Here is a 23027-nt window from a genome sequence, read left to right as displayed (position 1 = left end):
GCATACTCAAGATTGTATCCTGTCTCTCAATCTTGTAAAGCTAGGTTGGGTGCTGATAGCCTCCATTTGCTCACTTTCCCTGGGGTGTTGCTGAATGCTCTAGTTTGTGTCCTTTCTCCTAGTCCTGCAGAGTTGACTGGCTTTCTGCACATGCCAGTAGCTGTCACAAAGGCTTACTTTCACCACCTTCAGGGTGTGCCATGGTATATGGCAAATGCTGCTTGTGAACATAGAAGCAAAAAGTTTTTTGAAAATGTGTTACCAACCAAATTTAGCTAATTCATGATGAATTAAGAAAGTGAACTTTCTTAATTAGGTTAAGGGTATCTTAAAATCTCATCTTAGTAGTGATAACCTAAAATGATGCCTACAATCACCTGCTTTTCATCATTTTACTAGTGGTCTTAGTCAAAGCCTAAGAACAGAAAAAGAAAAACAGGGAACAAAAAACTGTAAAAAAAAAAAAAAAAAAAGAGAGAGAGACTTACCTAAGATACAATTTGCCTATGGTATGATTGTCCATATGGAAATTTCATCACAATTTATGGAGAACCAATAATGAAATTAATACAATACTAGAGATGAACAGTTTTCTGAATTCAAAGTCAGTCCCCCCAAATCATTAGTAAACAATTTCAATAGATAATTGAAAATATAGTCTCTTTCCCAATAGGAAGAAGAAAAGTAATGGTACTTAAAAATAAAAGTAACAAAAGAGGTATAAAATATTTGTAAACAATATCAAAAATGAAACTTTAATATATATGCATACAAATGTATATGCTAAGCGTCAGTTTGTCCTTTTGCCTTCTTGCAATAGCCCTTCGTCCTTCCATTTTTCTTTTCAACCAAGAATTAGTGGTGTTTATGACTGAGTTGGATGTGATAGGATAGACTAATAAGCAGCCCAAGCAAATCACCTTAAAGCACCCATCATCTGCAATAATAGCTAGGGTCTAGAAATTCACAGAGAACCTCTATGGCTTTGTGGTAGATAGAGAAGTACAAATTTGAAGTTTGGATTTTTTAGAGTAAGGAAGATAAGAGTTTTCAAGGAAAGTGTCTTAATATTTTCTCACTTTGATAATTGAGTTAAAAGATTAATTATTATACTCTGTTTAGTATAACTGGATACTATGGATGATCTCAGTCACCATAGTCATTAAGTTTGAAAGCGTTTTGGGTTTTGCTCAGGTTGCTTCATTCAGTAAAGCTACCCAGTTTCTTGGTAAAAATACAGCACTTCTTTCAAAGTGTTGTTGGAAAGTTGAAAGTTAAAACTCCTTTAGTATTTCAACATTAATATACCAAATTTTGTCACTGTCTCTACTTAAGAAGTAATGCTGTGGCTGAAGTGGACTCAGATGACATTAGCATGCCTTTATTATTCTCTCTCCTTGAGAAGAGCCCCAGAATTATTGTTGAAAGTTAGTAATAACAGGCATTACCGTTTACTGCATCTCTTCCTTCTTTTGGGGTATGTTTTATATGCTTATTCCCTATAACTATGAAAAGAAATTTGTATTATCCTCAAACAAAGATTCAGTAAACTCAATTTGCAGAAGCTCACACAGCTAGAAAATGGTTAACTGGGATTTGATTCTGTGTGTGTGTCTGACTTCAAGTTCTGTATTCTTTTCACAGTGCTGGGTTCTCTAAATCTGGGCACATGTCTCGTATGCCGGATGTTTAACCCAGGGCATGCAGTGAGCCATTAGGACTGTAAATAAATGCCTAAGAACATTTATGTGATGCATAAATGTTAGTACTCCAACAATCAATTTTCTTCCACCTCTGCTACCTCATGCAGATTTGTTTTTCTTCTTTGAATCCTTGAAAGCTAATGTGCTTGGCATAACAGAAGATATTCTAACATTCACAAATACATACTTGAGAAGGAAATCTGGGCAGGTATATCTGCTCCCCAGTGGCAGCCTTTCAGAAGTCAGTAACAGGATGCAGAGAACAGACATGTTTTCAAACAATACATTTGAAAACTACTCTGAATATAAAATGTTGATTTGTGGGGTTTTTTCCTTATCTGCTGATGGCTTATGACACTATTCAAGTCACTTAAACAATGAGGTCAGATAAATAATTTGAATCTCCTTTACCATTTTCTGTCTGATAGTCACCATTACCACCCCAAACTTGATTTTTGTTTATAAAGAAAAACTATTTTTAAGTGAAAAACTGGATTTGTTCAATTCCAGTCTTTTTTTAAATCCTATTCTTGGGATATCCTTACAAAGTTAAGAGGCTATCCAAAATGCTGAACCATTTATTCAGATTCTTAAACATCTGTCTATTAAAAGCAACCAATATCCCATTTTCCTTTGGAAATGAGAATATATTTTAAAATAATTTTTGGCAAGGTCTTGTCATCTGATTTGTAGAAACTGATGAAAGCCTTGGATTGCACAGTAAAATGAAAGCTCCTAAAATAAAAATAGTAATGAACTATACAACAGCAGACCACTTCTGTAATGAAAAAATTTATATGCAAAAGGAAAATAATGAGAAAAACAATTCAGTAGAAAATTTCTAGCCACATGCTCACTTGTTCTTAGTAAAGAACAAGTCTACCTACAATTAGCAGTTGTGTCTGTCTTATCACTGAACCTGTGCAGAAGTACTTCTGGGATTACTTAGTGTTATGAGTCCTTAGTTCTGGGTAGACTGTATTCTGTGGCTGGTAATTTTTTTTCTTTTTCATTATCATATTCATATTATTGTTTATGACTCACGGGATTAAGAATGAAGTGTATACTGGGGAGAGAAGGCTATTCCTAGTGCTTTAGGGTGTAGGATAGAGACAAAGCTTGCAATTGCACAGGAAATGTTGAAACATACATAGATATTGGAGCTTCCTGGTTTTGAGTTTAAAAAAAAAAATAGGTAAAGGAGTATTCGTAAGTACTTCCTGGTCTCATGCTTCCTAAAGGGAAAAGTGCTTGTTAACTACTATTTAATAGGTACTGATGATTGTTTATGGAGCTGAATATACATTGGTTCTGTTTTGGTTTCACTTGGCTTTCCAAACTTCCTCCACCCCCTAAAGATGAAGGATGATGGACAATAAGCATACACAGTACGTGCTTCATGGTGAGTTTAAAGCAGAATGGTTGAGTAAAGTATTGAACTACACCAGTATATAACTTCAGGGAGTATAGGATAGATATATAGTTTATGGTTTTCAGGAAGAAATGTTGACTAGGAATATCAAAATGAGTTAAAGTGTTATGTTTTGTAGCCCTTAAATGCAGAGCTTCATGGAAGGCTAATGCTCTTCAGAGATGGCTGTCATTTCAAACCAGAAATATGAGTGTGAGGAGTAGTTACATTCATTAAAAACACAAAGAAAAACATCCTAAGAATCTGCGAGTAAAACCATGAAAGATAAAACATCATTTAAAAGGTCTAATAACCCAAACCTTATTATTACAGTAAATCTCAGTAGGATAGAAGCTGTTTCCTGCCTTTTAACACTGATGCTCTGCATTATAGCATGATTCACATACCTTAATGTTTCTTCTGTCTCAAAGAAATTATATCAGTTTAATTATGTTAGTTTTATGAAAAAAGCTCAAGATTATTTTCACAATTCCTGAAAGGTTCTTTGGTGTCTATACATTATGGTGTATCAGTAGAAATGTATATTTTTGTGACTGCTCTGATGTCAGGGCAGCTCTGACTTCAAATAGAGTGGAATAAGCTCCTTTTTCTTTCAAATTTTTCTTGAATAAAATTATGTACTTTGTAATATCATATAGGTGCAATCTCTGTGGCATATTATTTTGTTCTCTTTCCAAGTGAAAAGCAAATAATTGCTGATAATATTTTTTTCCATTGAAGTAATTGTTTGAATAAAAAAAGTTTTTCCCGTCAGGCAATTGAATCATTTGCCCATTTGAAGATAGGTATGTCCGTTTAGACATAGGTAATTTCTGTGTATTTTTGTTTGGGTCAGGAGTATGGCAACAATATAATGAAATGAATTAATATCTTCTTAGGGTATATTTTTCTTAATAAATCTAGCACTTAATTTTCTCTCAGGAGGATAGATAATGTTCTCAATAAACTCGAAGAACATTTTAAAATTACTCGTAGATAGATGGACCTGCCTTTTTTTTTTTTTGCATTTGAATGTGGTTGTCTGAGTTTTTTGCTTATTATAAAGTCACCAGTAAGCCTCAATGTGAAGATCCAGTACATGGAGTGACCACCTGACTTCTATACTCCATTTATCATAAGACTTCTCAGTAGAGGGAACATACCTCAGCATAATAAAGGCCCTACATGACAAGCCCACAGTTGACATGGTACTCAGTGGTGAAAAGCTGAATGCTTTTCCTCTAAGATAGGAAGAAAGCAAGGATGTCCACTCTCACCACCTTTATTTGACTTATTCAAAGTCCTAGTCAGAGCAGTTAAGCAAGAAAAAGAAATAAAGGACATCCAAATCAGAAAGGAAGAAGTAAAACCATCACTATTTTCAGATAACATAATACTGTACTGTACATAGAAAACCCTAAAGACTCCACCAAAAAACTACTACAATTAGTAACTGAATTCAATAAAGCTGCAGGCTAAAAAAAAATCAATATATAGAACTATGTGGCATTTCCATATACTAATATCAAACTATCAGAAAGAGAAGTTAAAAAAACAATTCCATTTACAATTCATCAAAAAGAATAAAATACCTAGGAATAAGTTTAACCAGAGAGTTGAGAGAACTGTACACCAAAAACTATTAAGATATTGATGAAAGAAATTGAAGATGATACAAATAAATGGAAAGTTATATCATGCTCATGGATTGGAAGAACTAGTATTGTTAACATTAACTACCAAATATTATACTACCCAAAGCAATGTACAAATTCAGTGCCATCCCTATCAAAATTCCAATGGCATTTTTTACAGAAATAGAAGAAATCCTAAAGTTTGTATGGATCCATAAAAGACCCTGAATAGCAAAATCAATCTTAAAAAACAAAGTTGGAGGCATCATGCTCCCTGATTTCAAACTTTATTACAAAGCTGTAGTAATCAAAATATAATGGTATTGGAATAAAAATGGACATACAGATCAATGGAACAGAATAGAGAGCCCTGAAATAAACACACACATATGTGGTCAATTAATTTATGACAAAGTAGCCAAGAATATACATTGGGGAAGGACTGTCCCTTCAATAAATGGTATTGGGAAAACTGGACAGCCACATGCAAAGGAATAAAACTTGACCCCTACCCTTACCCTGTACACAGAAATTAACTCAAAATGGATAAAAGAGTTGAATGTAAGACCTGAAACGATAAAACTCCCAGGAGAAAACCTAGGTGGTAAGCTCTTTGATGTTCTTGGTGATAAGTTTTTGTATTTGACAATAAAAAACCAAGACAAAACAAGCAAAAATAAACAAGTGGGACTACATCCAACTAAAAAGCTTCTGCATAGCAAAGGTCGACAAAATGAAAATGCAACCTGAATGGAAGAAACTATTTGCAAATCATGTATTTGATAAGGGGTTGATATCCAGGATATATAAAGAACTCATACAACTCAGTAGTAAAAACAACAAACAAGTTAATTAAAAAATAGAGGATCTGAATAGACATTTTTCTAAAGAGATACAGATGGTGCAGGTATATGTGGAAAGATGCTCAGTATTACTGATCATCAGAGAAATGCAAATAAAAACCACCATGAAATGTTACTTCACACCTGTAAGAATAGCTATTATTAAAATGTCAAGAAATACCAAGTGTTGGAGAAGATGTGGAGAAAAGGGAACCCTCATGCACTACTGGTGAGAATGTAAATTGGTATAGCCACTGTGGAATAGCATATGGAGGTTCCTTAAAAAATTAAAGTAGAACTACATGATTAGCAATTCTTCTAGATATTTATCAGAAGAAAACAAAAAAACTAATATATATGTACCTCCATGTTCATTGCAGCATTATTTACAATAGCCAACATATGGAAACACTCTAAGTGTCCATCAATGAATGGATAAAGACTTTGTGGTAAATACAATGAATATTATTCAACCATTAAAAAATTAAATCTTGCCATTTGTGACAACATAAGTGGACCTTGAAGGCATTATTATATTGGGTTGGCCAGAAAGTTCGTTCGGTTAGTGAATACGTTGTTCAGTAAAGTTCGTAGTGAAACTGAAGAATGTGTACTTAAAGCCAAATGAATTTTCTGGCCAACTCAATACCAAGTGAAGAAAGGCTTACATGTGGAATCTAAGACAAAAACAAAAAGAGCAACCCCCCTGCAAAAAAAAAAAACCAACAAAACCAGAGATACAGAGAAGAGGGGGTGCGTGGTGCAAGTAGGTGAAATGGGCACAGGGTGTCAAAAGGTACAAACTTCAGTTATAAAGTAAATGACTACTGGGAATGTAATGTACAGCATGGCAACTATAGTCAATACTGTACTGCATATTTCAAAGTTGTTAAGAGAATCTTAAATGTTCTCATCACAAGAAAGATAGTCTATAAATATGTATGATGACAGATGTTAAACTAGACTTACTGTGGTCATCATTTCCCCATATATACAGATATCAAACCATTATGTTGTACACCTGAAACTAATATAATGTTGTATGTCAGTTACAGCTCAAATAAAATAAAAGGTGAATTGTGAATCTCAGTATGTTGTGCATCTCAGTGTGAAATGTAAACATTAACACTTTTAGAAGAAAACATAGGTATTTATCTTTATGATTGCTGGATTGGCAAAGATTTCTTGAAACAGACCATAATGGAAGAAATAACTGGTAAACTGAACTTCAGTGAATTAAGAACTTCTGTTTGCCAAAAGATACCATTAAGAAAATGAAAAGGAAGGCAAGTCACAAGCTTGGTAAAGATTATTTGCTATGTGTATACTTACTTATTTTATATATATAAAGAACTTTTAGAAAACAATAAGCAAAAGTCAGATAATCAAATTTTGAAGAGGAGTAAAGACTTGCTGGGTACTTTACCAAAACGTTCACATTACAGTAAGCATATGAAAACATATTCAACTTTGTTAATCATCTGGATATTCTGAAATAAAACTATAGTATAGGGCTTCCCTGGTGGCACAGTGGTTAAGAATCTGCCTGCCTATGCAGGGGACACGGATTCAAGCCCTGGTCCAGGAAGATCCCACATGCCACAGAGCAACTAAGCCCGTGCACCACAACTACTAAGCTTGTGTTCTAGAGCCTGCGAGCTGCAACTACTGAAGCCCACATGCCTAGAGAGCCCATGCTCTGCAACAAGAGGCCACCGCAGTGAGAAGCCACATACCACAACGAGGAGCCCCTGCTCGCCACAACTAGAGAAAGCCCATGTGGAGCAATGAAGATCCAATGCAGCCAACAATAAAAAAAAAAAAACAAAAAAACTATAGAAAACAAACTATAGTATGGCCTGCCACACCTCTACCAGAATAGCCAAGATGAACATACACACACACACACACACACGCGCGCGCGCAGAGATAATGCGAGTCGTTGGTATGGATGTGAATGGACCAGAACTCTGAAACACTGCTAGTTGGAGTGTAAATTTGGTTGAAAGTTCTGAGAAATGTTTAGTTAGTCCACTAAAGCCTGGTATACACATAACTCTGTGATGCAGCATTTTCAAAAAAATATCCTTACCCCTTTGGAGGGTTATGCAGGTAATGATTAGGAAGAGGCATCAGTGGACACCTGTTTTTCTAACAGTATATTCCACTTCCTGATCTCAGTGTTGGTTACAAGGGTATGCTCATGTAAAAAATCATTGAACCGTATGTACCCTTATGAATCATGTCCTTTTTTGCATGAATATTTTAGTAAATAGATACAAAAATGAAATTCTAGCTAATTACAAAAATTTAAATTTCCAAACTAATGAGAGCAGTGAAGTACTGGACATTTCAGTTGTTAAAATCAAAAAAGGAAATATCAATTATACTTACTTAGAAAAAGAGTTTCTATAAATCTGGGCCGTTTTGCATTTTAGAAGTTTATGTTTGTTTAGTATTTTGTTATGTTGTGAGAAGTGCCACAGCTCTGTGTGTAATTATAGATAAATACTGTAAATACATCTGTCACTACTTGAAATGACTCATGTTTAAACACCATGTTTAAGCTGGCTTTTCTTTTATTGAGCCATTTCTTGGAATTTTGAATAAATCATGTATTAAGATGAATTTTTTAAAACTTCTGTAACAAACCATAGATAGTGTAGCTATTGCTATTTAATTTTAACATCTCATTTTAAAATTTGAGCATTTTCTCTTATGTGTAAGTAAAATTTATAATATTGGAATATATATGTTTCCTATTAATGCATTAAATCCCCAAACCTAGTGTGGATCTAATAAATACCATAGTTTTCAAGTAGCCTGAATATAAACAATATTTTGAGATAGTTACTGTTATAATATGAAAATGTTATAGTATGAAGATATTTGCATTTCCCTCACTAATGAAAATCACAGGTGCTGCTAAAACTATTGTGATCTGTCAACTACATTCATAGTTGAAGGAAATAATATATTTAGAAGATAGTGAAAATGAAGATTTGCTTTTATCCCATTTAAGTACCCAGATCTCCTTCCACAACTGCATTCTATGCACAGCCCCTTGGAGTCTGTGTACTGCTGTTTACTTGAACCTTTTCTGCTCTTATCTAAGAGTAACACCCCCACTTGTGTACTAGATCTTATCGCATCTCATCTATTCAATGACAGTGTTCCAACAATTCTCCCCTCTTTCTTTGTCATCCTAATTTTTTCATTTATTACTGAATCATTCTCCTTAGCACTGCAAACATATCCTTATTCATCCTAAAGGGACATGACACCATTTTCCCTTCCAGATATTGTTCTATTTACCTGATCCCTCTTAGAGCAAAACTCCTTGAAACAGTTGTCTACATTGTTTCCTTATTTTTTCATAAGGCTTTTGCCTCACTGTTCCATTGAAAATGCTCTAGTCTAGGGCACAAATATTTTCCAGGGAAATAAATTCAATTTTTAGTTCTGGGTCTTCATATTACTGCTCTCTATCTACAGAACTGATCTCTTCATCCAGAATCACTTGTCTTCCAGGAGGCCACACTCGTGATTTTCCTTACTTCTTTGACTGCTACTTCTTAATCGTCTCTGCTCGTTCATTTTTTATCTTCTGCACTTATTTTGGTGTTAACAGGGGGTTCAGATCTTGGTCATCTCTATTTATATTTACTTAATTCGTGTCCAGCTTTAAAGGTTAAATACTGTCTAACTATTATTGAGTCCTAAATTTTATCTTGGGGCCAGATCTTCCCTGTAAACTCCAGACTGATAAATCCAACTTGCTCATGCTGCACCTCTACCTGGAAGTCTACTGGGTGTCTCCAAATGAACAGGTACAGGACAGACTTCCCATCTCACGCCCCAGACCTAATTCTCCCATAGCGTTTGACTTCTCATGTTCAAGTCAAAAACCTGTCTTCCTTCACCACTTCTTCCCTGCCATACCCCACATCTAACCGTTCAGAAAATCCTGTTGACTCTTCCTTCCAAATGTCCAGATTCCAACGATTTCTCATCATACCTACCACCCTTGTTTGAGCTCTAATTATTTCTTAATCTACTTATTGCAGTAGCCTTTTAACTATATCCTAGCTTCCACCTTTACCCACCATATGGTTAATTTTCAAAAGTCCAACCCAGGAGGCTCTGGAATACTTCACCAACCTTATCCATTTATCCATTTCTCATCAACTGTCCTTCAGTCCTCTTGGCTTCTTTACTCTTTCTAAAAGATGCCAGACATTGTCCTTCAGTAGAGCCTGGTTCACTGGCTCTTCCCTCTTTCCCCAAGTATTTACATGGCTTTTAGACATCATCAGATCTCTGCTGAAAATGCCACTGCCTTGGAGAGGCCCCTCCCAACCACTCATTAGTATTGCAACCCCTTCTCTCATGAATTCTTTCCACCTTCACTGCTTTACTTTTCCTCAGTTCATTTATCATTGTCTCTCATATAATTTAATTTTTTACTGTCTGTTTTCTCCCTATAAAATGTAAGCTCCAGGAGGGCAGTTTCCCCCCTTATACTTTTGTTCATTGTTTTATTCTTGGCTTCTGAAACAGTTCTTGAATATATAGTGGGTTCTCAGTATATAAATGTTGAATGAATGAATGAGAAATACCTACTTATTTTTTACGATTCAGAGCACATGTCACTTATTTAGGATTTTCACTGAAGGGCAGAGACTATCTTTATCTTATTCATTGCTATATTCCTAGTATCCAGTAAATATTTGGTATACTCAGTTAATAATTGTCAAATGAGTAAATTAAACTGGAATGGCTTCAGAGAGAACCATACATAGACCCCAAATGTAGAGAGGTTGGTTAGGTAGGAGTCCTAGGCAGGTACAGCATTAACAAGATGTAAACGTAGGCACTGCTTCCTGGATGGAGGGGGTGGAGCAAGAAGAGTGACCTGAATGAAGCATAGAGAGCCAGTTAAGGAGTGTGGGGCACGGTGCTTTTTAGGAATGTGGGACCAGGTTGTGGAGGGCATTGCGATAATAATAACTTACTAAACCTCCATAGCTTAAAAAGGTTGATGCTAATATAATCCTAATGTTATAGGCCCAGAATGATGAACTTCTCCAAGTGCTCAAGACAGGTCTGAAGCTCAAGTGTTCTAATTTAAGAGCCTCCATCCTTAACTACTATGATATACTGCTGGGCAAAGTACTTTAAACATACCAGTGGTGGATCTTAAGAGTGTTGCAGGTCATTGGATAGATACTACTGTCTTTTAACTTCTTTTTAACTGTTATAGTTTTTAAGTATTTCAGTGTCTCAAATGAATAGTCAAGAAAAAATAAGTCTTTTCAGGTTGTTTTGTATTTGATCATTCCCCAGCATTTGACCATTTTTGACCACCACATTCTTCTTTTTCAAAATTCTGTCCTTGGCTTCTGTTACACTATATCTCCTACCTTCACTTTCTTCCTACTTCTGTGTCCCAGGTTCCTTTGCAGGCTCCTGTCTATGAGTTTATGAACTTACAAGTATTCATCAGTGTTCTAGCCCTCTAGGCCTTCTATTTTTCTCACCCTATTTACTCTTCTTGAGCAATTTTATCCATTCCTGTGCAGTGAACAAACAACTATGTGCTGACAATTCCCAGATCTGTAGTTTTTCTTCCCTACACCTCTGTCATTAGGTATATATGTAAATGTCACTTAGACATCTCACTCTCCAAAGATGTTTTGAAATGGATGTTTTGAAAGTACATTAGAGTTAACCCATTTAAAAATGAACTCCCCAAGGCAATCTACAGATTTGATGCAATCCCTATCCAATTACCAAAGGCGTTTTTCACAGAACTAGATAAAAAAAAAAAAAAAAACTTAAAATTTCTGTGGAGACACAAAAGATCCTGATAGCCAAAGCAATCTTGAGAAAGAAAAATGGAGCTGGAGGAATCAGGCTTCCTGACTTCAGACTATACTACAAAGCTACAGTTATCAAAACAGTATGGTACTGGCACAAAACAGAAATATAGATCAGTGGAACAGGATAGAAAGCCCAGAAATAAACCCATGTACCTATGGCCAGTTAATCTACAACAAGGAGGCAAGACTATACAATGAGAAAAGACAGTCTCTTCAATAAATGGTGCTGGGAAAACCAGACAGCTACATGTAAAAAAATGAAACTAGAACATTCTTTAACACCATACACAAAAAAAATCTCAAAATGGATTAAAGACCTAAATGTAAGACTGGATACTATAAGAGGAAAACATAGGCAGAACACTCTTCGACATAAATTGCAGCAATATCTTTTTGGATCCACCTCCTAGAGTAATGGAAATAAAAACAAAAATTAAAAATGGGACCTAATTAAACTCAAAAGCTTTTGCATAGCAAAGAAACCACAAAACGAAAAGACAACCCACAGAATGGGAGAAAATATTCACAAACAATGCAACCAAAAAGGGATTAGTCTCCAAAATTTACAAACAGCTCATGTGACTCAATATCCAAAAAGCAAACAACCCAATCAAAAAATGGGCAGAAGACCTAAATAGACATTTCTCCAAAGAAGACATACAGATGGCCAAGAGGCACATGAAAAACTGCTCAACATCACTAATCATTAGAGAAATGCAAATCAAAACTACAGTGAGATATCACCTCACACCAGTCAGAATGGCCATCATCAAAAAGTCTACAAACAATAAATGCTAGAGAGGGTGTGGAGAAAAGGGAACCCTCTTGCACTGCTGGTGGGAATGTAAATTGGTACAGCCACTATGGAGAACAGTAGGGAGGTTCCTTAAAAAACTAAAAATAGAGCTACCATGTGATCCAGTAATCCCACTCCTGGACATATATCTAGAGAAAAACATGGTTCAAAAGGATACATGCACCCAATGTTCATTGCATCACTGTTTACAATAGCCAAGATGTGGAAGCAACTTAAATGTCCATCAACATAGGAATGCATAAAGAAGATGTGGTACATATATACAATGGAATATTACTCAGCCATTAAAAAGAATGAAATAATGCCATTTGCAGCAACAAGGGTGGACCTGGAGATTATCATACTAAGTCAGACAGATAAAGACAAATATCATATGATATCACTTATATGCAGAATCTAAAAAAAAATGACACAAATGAACTTATTTTCAAAACAGGAACCGACTCGTAGACTTCAAAATAAACTTATGGTTACCAGGGGGGAAGAGTGGAGGGGACAGATTGGGAATTTGGGATTGACATGTACACACTGCTATTTTTAAAACAGATAACAAGCAAGGACCTACTGTAAAAATAATAATAATTAAAACAGAGGGAGCTCCAAATCTTTGTTACCTTCTTCCCTTTCACCCTTAACATGCTTCTGCCTTATTCTGTATCTCATTGGGTGTCACCACTAACTACACACTGTTGCTCAAATCAGAAACCCAGAGGTTAACTTTGACTATTTTCTATCAGATCAATCATTCACCGAAGTCTGTTGATTCACCGAAGTCTGTTGATTCCATCTCTTAAATATTTCTCCTATTTGTCCAGATCTCTCAATTCTGTCACTACCATGGAATTGGCCACTATAGTCTCTCAAGCGTTTTTATGCATCAGCCTCCAAACTGATTTCTCTGCCTCAAGTTATACTTTTCTCCAGTCTATTCTCCATACTGTGACTAGTACCATCCTTCTAAAATACAGACTTGATCATGCATTATTTTTCCACCATAGTTGGAAATAGGAATATCAAGTGAAGCACTAGAAGGCAGAGAAGGAATAGGCAGACAGGTAAAAGTAAAACCAGAAATACATACAGTTTCAGTGCTGATTTAGTGACTATGAGGGTTACGTCCCCAAAATGATAGAACTCTAGTATTAGGGAGCATCTACTAAAAACAAAAATGTCACTTGCTCATACTAGAAATGTGTTTATTCACTAGATATATCTTTTCCTGGATTTTAAAATATACTCTGCCTTTCACACTACTATATTATAATCGATCTACAGAATAATCAACTTTAATATATTCTCTAAATCACTGACATGATACTCCTATAAATTAGATATACAATTTATTTTTCTCACATAACAATTTCACATTTTTAAATGACTTTTTAGGTGGTGCGTCATTCTCTGTTTCACTTCGGGCCTAAATTCTAATGTACCTTCTAAGTTTAAAGTGCAAATATTTTGTAAAATCTTGACTTTCAGGAAATACCTCAATCTACGCAAAGTCTGTGTACAAGTCAAATCTGACTTTTAAGAAGTTTCAGTTTATTTCAGAGTTATTCTCAAGAAAGTGTGGAAAGGATTCAGATTAATCTCTATAATCCTGTTATATCATTTTTATTTTCTTTTGAAATATTGTGGTTCCCAAGAAGTTATGAAACAGAGTTCAGATTTATTATCTGGGTTTAAAAATCCTCCATTAATTTGCCTCATCCTAATTTTCCCCTTTTGTATCCTCGTTTCTCCTTTAAAAATTGTGCAAATCTTGTATGTTTAGATCCCCAGTCACACATTGCTCATTCTGACCTTGAACCTTTGTTGATATAGCTACCTACCAGAGGTGGGCAGTTCAAATAAAGAGTGAGCTGGGCAAGTTCTGAGACAGTAGGAAGTGTTTTAACCTGAAGACATATTTCAGTCTAAAGATGTCCATGTTTGTAAATTTAAGCATGTATGATTTAAACAAAACATGCTTACATATAAGTTATAGTGATTGACTGTGACCTCTGGTTCATACTGTTTCCTCCCCCACCATCTCTGTAATGTCTCGGATCTTTAAGATTAGTTTTCCAAATGCAGCCTTTTTTGCTAGATCTAGCAGGAATATGGCTTCTGTGACTTATTCCTGGCTATATCTAAAATATCATGTTTTACCTGTACTTCTGACTAGCTCTAGTTAGGACATATCAGATTATCAGTCACCATGCCAGATGCTTTACATATGTTACCCAATTTAATCATTAACGTATGTCATCAGCGTAGTTGGTATCTCCAGTTTATAGATATCAAATCTGACAAGCAGAAGAAAAGTAACTTACTGAAGGCCCCATAGTTAGTAAATGAAAATGATTTTAGTGGATGAGCTGTTACATGATATTTGAAAGATAGTTTCATGACCATTTTTTTTAAAGAATGCAGTATTCTCTTATTTTTTTGTTTACATGTTATAATATTGTACCCTGTTTTTTCAGTGTATAGTCTTTGCTATGACTTCTGGCCAGATGTGGAATCATATCCGTGGACCACCATATGCTCATAAAAACCCGCACAATGGACAAGTGGTAAGTGCATGTTCTGTGCATCAGTATTATGAACTTTAATCCTGTTTACATAGGAATCCGAAATTGTTTAGCATTTAGTAAGAAAGGATTCTATTTGTAAATCGAAATATATGTTCTTTCTCTTATTTACTACCTTCACCATGTACATACACACAACATGCACATATATATATATTTTTTTAGGGTGAGGACTGCTTTAGCGTGGATTAAAAAAAATTCAGTGTACCTACTTATCAAATATATACACATAAATTATTTTTTCAACTTTGTAGACTGCTATGGCAATAATATGTAATGCCAAAAGAGGAAATAGGAACAGTCTGTAGCGAGTGTCCCAGCAATGATAAATTTAATTTAGTTCAGAAGATCATTAAGAACCCTGAAGTCATTGTATTAGGATGCCAGGAACTGTTTGCCGGAAAATTGAAAGTGAAATTGGTGTGTAGTTAAATCAGTAGCAAAATTTACATTAGTAACTGCTACTGTTTTGCTGCCTTCCCTTTCTTTTGGTGGGTAGGAAATATTGTCATAGATCAACTTTGCAGAATACTGTCTTTGAGGCTTAGTATTAGGTTGGTGAAGATTACTGTTTTAAAATGTGCCTTTTTTCTCTAGCTTTTTCTTTATACAGATTTTGAGGGAAGAATATAATGACACCCCTCGTGCACTCATCACCAAACTTAATTACCAGTTCATAACCAATCTTGTTTCGATTCTCCCATCCAGTTCTCTTTGCCGCTGTTGGATTCTTTTGAAATAACTGCCCAATATCATTTCATTTCAAACATAAATATTTCAGTAGGTACCTCTAAAAGATGAGGTTTTCTTAAAAAATCATAACCACAGTACCAGAATCACACCTAAACTGGTAATAAATTCTTAATTTCTGAATATTGTGGCTCTGAATGGAATAAAGTTATCCCATGGCCAGTCATGTTATAATTTCTCTATAAATATAAATGTATAATGTAAGCTTATGAGGTTTGTTCTTCATTGATTACAGTACTTCAAATACCTTTAATATTTAAAAATCTAACAAGTTATTTCTTCTTCCTAAATTGTTTGTGACTTTCTTCGAACTTCTTTGTGGAACTGTAATATAGGGGTATAGTTCACTTTACTTACTGTATGTACCCTGATGGCTCAATTAGATTTTAAGGGCTGGTTGCTAGTTACAGTCACTGATACTATATTATAACCATTTTGGTCTCATATTTTTGTCAGCATTTTCAGATTTCTTCTATAGGTGTCAAGAATATGGAGTCAAAGTTAGACTCTGGATAATCAGATGCTGTAGTAAATCAGACATGTCTTCTGTTACGTGTACTCTGTATTTTTAAAATCTGTCACTAATTAGAAAAGTGATTTGAATGTCTAATACTCAAAATTAATTTTACAGAAAAAATAATTGGAAGTAATTATCAAGCAATAAATTGTCTCCTTATCTTCAAGTCTTACCGACCATCCTATTTAAAAGTGTAGTCCTTTTCTCTCATCCTCTTCCCCAATACCCATACTCACTGTCTTCCTTTCCTTTTTAAATTTTTTCCCCATAGCACTTATAACACGTTATATAATTTACTTATTTTGTGTTATTGTTTGTCTTTTGCCAGGACCCCAGGAGGGTATAAGCACTTGACAGCATGGCTTTTTATCCACTTTGATCCCTGATATGTTCCTATTTCATAAAGAGGGCCTGACACAAAGATTTGATCACTATTGTGTTAATGATACTTAAAAGTGTAAATTTTGGAAATTGATAAAATTTTTATTACTGCCTTTTAATATTCTTATAACATTTCTTAGGCAAATAAACATATTAAGCATGCTTTTTATTATTTGCTTAAATACATTTGTTAAAGTATATGAAAAATTCATCAACATTCTTGTGAAATGTTTTAGCTTATGTAGAGGAAGAAAATATAATTTTCCCTCTACTGTTCTGAGTCTTTGGCTGAGGCCCCTGTAACAAAAGACAGAACAACAAGAGAAAAACAAACAAAGTGATTAACATGTATACCTCATGTATGCATGGGAGATAGGGAAAAATGAATAACTCTCAGAGGTGGCTTAGAGCTCAGGCTTAAGTGCCATCTTCAGTTATAGACAGAAGAAAGGTATTGAGGGAAAGCCAGTTGTGGAAGTGACCAGGAAAAGTAAGATAAGCAAAAGTGAGGTGTAGTGTGCAGATTTAAGTTCGCAGTTGCCTTCTCCATTGATAAGGATCTAAAGTTGTCTCCAAGGATTGTCTCTACCTGTAGATTGTCTCTACCTATGTCCTTGCTGGTAGAGAAAGGAGGAGGGACACCGTTGTGAATTTATGTCCTGCTTTTAGGCAGATTGGGGAAGGCAGAGAACTTTTCTAGTATCTGCTTCTTCTCAGTGCCTTCAGCTTAAAATAATTCTTAGGCCAAAGTGGCATATTTTAAAGTGTTGTATTCTGTCACTCTTCATTCTCACTGTAATCTTCTTACCATTTCAACCATTACTTTGCTAAATCACCCCTCACACGTCATTTACTGGAGTAAGCGCCAAAAAAATTTGCACTGATTACAGTAACAGTGACAACGTAGATGCCATCTGTTGCTCACTGAATATATGCTAGGCACTAGACTTCACAAATGAGTATTTTAGGCCACTAGATAAATATTCCTAAAGCATACTTTGACTATAGTGATAATACGTGTGGACCAGAGTTATCAGTTAAATTGGAAATCCTAAGTGGCTCTCCATTACTTGCCCATCGTAATTTTCCTTTTCAGCCTAGGACCTCTACTCCTTTGCAGAGAAACTCAGTGTTAGTGTATTTGTACTGTCCCTTGTCCCCTAAATATATGCTTTATTTTGCTGCTTCCATTTCTGGAATTTCTATCAAATCATGCCCATCCTTCAAATACCACCTAATTTGCCATCCTTCTGAAATGCATTCCTTAATTACGTTAGAAATTCTTCTTCCCTTTACACATTTATAAATATGTAGTTAGCCCATTTATGTATCTCTGCATTCCTTTATAATAATAATTTTTAATATTTCATGTATTAGTCAAATTCTTAACATAGGAAGTTTCTTTTAAGCTATTTTTCATCTTTACACTTACATACAGCTGGTCCTCAATGAATGTTTTATTAAATGATTATAAAGACTCACACTAGGAGATTTTGGTTTCTTGAATTGTATTATCTTAATTCTTTCCATTTATTTTTTGTCACTAGTCTGAATGATAATAGGATCAACATGTCACTGTTAATTCCGCATAAACCAGTTAGTAACCTTAATGTGACAGGAACACTTATTTTAAGGTTTAGATTCGATTGGAAAGAAATTTTCTCTATTGATTTAGAAAATGTTTTATCTGCCCCCTCCACATTGTTGCATTACTATTTTGTAGGCAGAGATTGGCATGGCCCTTAGGAAAAGGTACTGTTATGGCCCAGAGGAACACATTAAGAAAACAGAATTTTCTATCTATCTATATATATATTTTGTTGTTGTTGTTGTTGTTGTTCTTTTGCGGTTCGCGGGCCTCCCAATGCTGTGGCCTCTCCCGCTGCGGAGCACAGGCTCCGGACGCGCAGGCTCAGCGGCCATGGCTCACGGGCCCACCCGCTCTGCGGCCTGTGGGATCCTCCTGGACTGGGGCACGAACCCACGCCCCCCCGCATCGGCAGGCGGACCCCCAACCACTGCGCCACCAGGGAAGCCCGAATTTTCTATATTTTTAAAAGAAAAAAACTTTTCCTTCATATGTGCATCTAGCTTTCAGGGTACGTATTTTAGCTTTTCAGCACCTTAATCAAAAGTTACAGAAATGATGAAACTGAAACTTATAACCAAGTTGTTTAAAGAAATGAATTTTGTCCCAAACTCTTCACCCTCATATTTTATAAAAACATTTTTTCTTATATTTGAATAAAGTATTAGGATTGAAGGAAAAAAAATCACAAAAGTCTTGGAAATATAGGAGCTTCTTGCTGCACAGTCAATTGCTTGAGTGTGCTCTTGGCCAGAGATGTGGATATGGTTTTGGACTGATCTGAGATGTTAATTACTAAGATGTTACTTACTAAGCAGTATAGCCGAAAGCAGGTTAAAGGGGCAGAAGAATGTTGCCCATTAGTATATAGCTCTTTTCTTGTTTTGCATTTTAACATATTTTAGCAAAACTTCCCTTCCTGCTTTTTAATATGCATAATGTCAACATACACTAAAACAGAGAATTGTTTTTGTTTTAATGAATTGATTTGCATAATAATGTGTTTTCATATTACTGGAACAAAATAGAAGATTAACTTTGCTTTATAAAGTCAAGTGGTTACTGGTACAGAATTATACTTTAAACAATGACTGTCCATTAGAATAATAATAGTGAATGGTTTTCTTTATAATAGATGTGTTTAAATTTCAAGATATAACTTGAAAATTAGCACTATCCTTCTTTGGTAATTTCTTCATATTTTAACCTGTATTTCTAAAAAGAAATTACCATGTAGAATTTGTGTTTTTGAGAATAACTATAATTAGGCTATTTATCTCTTTCAGTGGTATGGAATAAAATGACAAAGTGAGTATCTTATGAATATTTATAAAGGAATTTTATAATTTGGCATTAATTCTTGATGACCAATGCACATTTAGTGGAGTAAAGGTATATGAAACAGTAAGTTTACTGTGGTTTTCATATTTGTAACATAATTGAATAACCATTTAAAGACTTATTTTTAGGTAGCTATTACACATAAATATCAGCTAACTGAATTCTAATTTTTGTTCATTTTTTCTAAATTAATTTTTAAAATATGTTTGGCTTCAACTATTTGATTTGTTTCTTATGGTATAAGAAATTTCTATTAAAATTGTTTATGAAGAATTATTTCAATGTTAAAGTGAACTTAACTTTGTAAATACTTTAAAATTGTACTATGAAGGTCTGTATGGTTTCCAGAAATAGTTGGGTTGTTCCCCCCCGCCCCTGCTTTTCCTGAAGTTGGTTTCTAAATAGAATTCTGGATGGTGGTGAGTTCTTTTGTGTCAAACTTTTTAAATTGCCTAATTTGCTGTTTTTCCTGTATATGGGAGTTTTTAATGGATTTGGCTTTGTAACATCTAGTTTTATACCTTTTAAGCATAATACTGTGAGGTCAGAGAGCAGGTATTTTACAAATGAAGAAAAATAATAGTCCAAGTAGTAGAAGCCAGAATTAGAATGGTGGATCTTGTAACATGATCGAGAGTCATTCGAAGACTAAGTTGATAATAATTAGACTAAATATTTAAAATACATATTTAAAGTTTAGACATAAATATTATTAGTAACAGTGGTTAATGTTTGGATCTTGATGCTAAATCTATTTTAAATCTTTGACAGAAATTCTAATAAGTCTGAGGGCCCTGAGCAATCTATGAATCCAAAATGATACCTACTATTTTCTGCAGGGAGATTGACTAATTAAATATGGGTGAAATGTCATGAAACCTCCATAACCTTGACAAACATAGTCCTTTTAAATAAAATGACTAAGACTTAATAAGACCCTAGAGGCTTAAAGATACACGTGGCCAGGTGTAATACTAGAATGTGTCATTAGCTTCCAGGCTGTATTTTTCTATTATCCGGTTCCTCTCATTAAATATGATACTTTGACTTCCTCTTTCAACTTTTGCTTTTAAAGTTTACTTTCCGATCATAAAATTAATAAATGCTCACTATGGAAATTTAGAAAATTATAAAAAATAGGTATCAGTAAACGCAACCCCTTGTAGTTTCATGTCAAGGAGAAAGAACACACTATGTAGTTAAGTAAACTGTCTCCCTATAGGTAATAGATTAGAGAGAATGTTGTTGCATTAAGCTGTAAAGTTATGAGAAGTATGAGATGCAGAACATTAAAAGCTAGGTCATTCAGAATATAAGCAGAGAGATTAAAAGGCCACTGAGAACTGACTAGCCTTTTCTTGCATCAAGCAAATACCATAGATTTAAACCTACATACGCACAGTTTAACAAAGGGGATGGGTCTATGTACATTCCTAAGATGATGCTATAAAAAGATGACAGTGAAACAGAAGTGAAGAGAGATTTTTCAGGGTTAAGATGGTGGTATGATACACCTCTGCCTTCCTTCTTGTTAAATACTGATAGGGATTCATCAAAATGCAAAGCCAACAACAGAATTACAAAAGTAGAGCTAACTAAACCCAAATCCCAAAGCATGGGAGAACTTCTGTTAACATCTGAATTTATTGAAATGGACATTGGCATATAGTTTCTTTGTGTTTGTGAACTTCCTCAGAGTTCTCTCTAAGTTGCCATCAGTATGCTTACATTTACTTTACTTATTCCCCAGAAATATTGTTTTACCCCCCATGTCGTCCTCTCATCTTACCAGAGGTTTCATGTTCTGCCTTATGCTGTCAGGGCTATATTGAGCTACTAGTGGGAAAGACAAGCTGATAACAGATTCCTTTGTTGGCCCCAAACGTGAAAAGCCTTGGTTCTTTCTGTGAAACAGCATTAAGTCATGTTTCAGAAGCATAAGCTTCACACCCATTGTTAACTTCTTCCACTCATGCTAACTTTGGAACCCTGTAACGTTAGATAAATGTTACCAGGACTTCAACTTTTCCTCATTTGTAAAATTTCAAGGTAGGTATAAGTGGTTTCTGTCCCCACGCCACATTAACCCTTACTGCCCTTATAGACTGGCTGTCTCATGGAGTAGTGAAGGGATGTTTGGACTGTGAAACGCGTATCATACCAAGAGGGATGAATGTGGCTCCCCGCCCCTCTCCTCCCGGCACCCCCAGAGGACATTTGCTAGTTTCTGGATACAGTTTTGGTTGTCACATCGGTGGGGGCAGCTGCCCTCTACTGGCAACTAGTGGTGGAGCCAGGGATGCTGCTAAGCATCCTCCAGTGCAGAGGACACTGCTCACAACAAGGAAGCACCAGGCTCAAACATGAGAGTTGAAAATGAGAAGCTCCAGAGAATCTTAAATACAATTTTGTTTTCTTATATATTTTGTAGCCAAGAAAGCCATCCCATCTAGCATTTATACCCAAAGGATGACTTTCTTAAAAAAAAATTTTTTTTTAATTGAAGCAACCAGAGTGCTTCAGATCACACTGACCTGTGGTTTAATGTTTGGGAGGATTGTATATATGGAATGCCATCACTAAATATAACTGATATGAAAATGTTTTGGGTATAATTGTTTGCTTTAATCTATCTTAGTAAATGCTATTTAATCTTGGACATTTTATATATGCTTAAAAAGAGATGTTTACATAAGAGAGAGCAAAAATGACTCTTAGGCCCACGGAGTCATGTTTATGCCTTGTCCTGAAGTGTACAGGCAGAGAAACAGATGGGAAGAAAACGGGCTTGAGTTCTTCCCAAGCTCTGCCTCTTAGCAGTTGTGTCGCTAGGGGTGGAAGTTACTTAGACTCATTTAATATAAGAAAAGAGGGACTAATACTGCTTTTCTTACCTTGTAGTTTGTGAGATAAAATATAATCATAGATGTATAAGCACTTTTAAAAGTTGAAAACACTCCTGTCTTAGTTTGGGTCCCTCCCAGAACAGACCCAAAGACAACAATTCAGATGAAAGTAGCTCATGCTGGAGGTGAGGCAAACGTGAGAAAGGAGCAGGAAACTGAGTTCAGGAAGGGAAGGCAGTCAAAAAAGATGCCGTATCCAGCCCATGAGCACTTTGGGCCACTGAAGCTTAATACTGCTTGGGGATCTCTGGGAGCTGGTGTGGAACACATACAGGGATTTTTTCCCACCCCAGTGGTGAGGGAAACTAAGGTATTGATATTTATGTACCAGCTCTCATCAGTCACTCGTTGAGTGCTATTTCTCTGGGGAAGGCGTTACTTTCCCTGCACTGGTGGATTTCAGGTGTTCAAGAAAGCCACCCAGGCACAGAAATGCTGGTGGAAGTCAGGCTAGTGCACAGGCAGTGCCCTCGTAGATGTGTCTACTACAGCTTCTCATAATGTGCTAAGAGTTTACTCTTTGTTAGTAGATTCCAAAACAGAGGAAAAAAATCATGAAGAAACATACTTTTCAATTGGTGTTAAGATACCACGCTCTGAAAATAGCAACAAGTAGTCAAAATGTCTCACCAGTTGTGAATAATTTTTTAAGTCAATATCATATTTGTCTGTAGATAAT

The 23027-nt window shown here is 35.3% G+C and overlaps 1 protein-coding gene across 3 annotated transcripts in view; it reads left to right on the top strand.

Moving 5' to 3' along the window:
- TUSC3 (tumor suppressor candidate 3) overlaps positions 1-23027 on the top strand; it is a 189695-nt gene that overhangs the window by 97044 nt on the left and 69624 nt on the right. For all 3 annotated transcript variants that reach the window (XM_007450762.1, XM_007450763.1, XM_007450761.1), the window contains one exon: positions 14758-14847. In XM_007450762.1, the coding sequence (XP_007450824.1) occupies positions 14758-14847 (90 nt within the window). The remainder of the gene's footprint in view (positions 1-14757; positions 14848-23027) is intronic.

Source organism: Lipotes vexillifer, unplaced genomic scaffold (assembly GCF_000442215.2).
Source record: "Lipotes vexillifer unplaced genomic scaffold, Lipotes_vexillifer_v1.1 scaffold619, whole genome shotgun sequence".
Taxonomy (NCBI): domain Eukaryota; kingdom Metazoa; phylum Chordata; class Mammalia; order Artiodactyla; family Lipotidae; genus Lipotes; species Lipotes vexillifer.
This window is presented reverse-complemented; position numbering and strand designations above follow the sequence as displayed.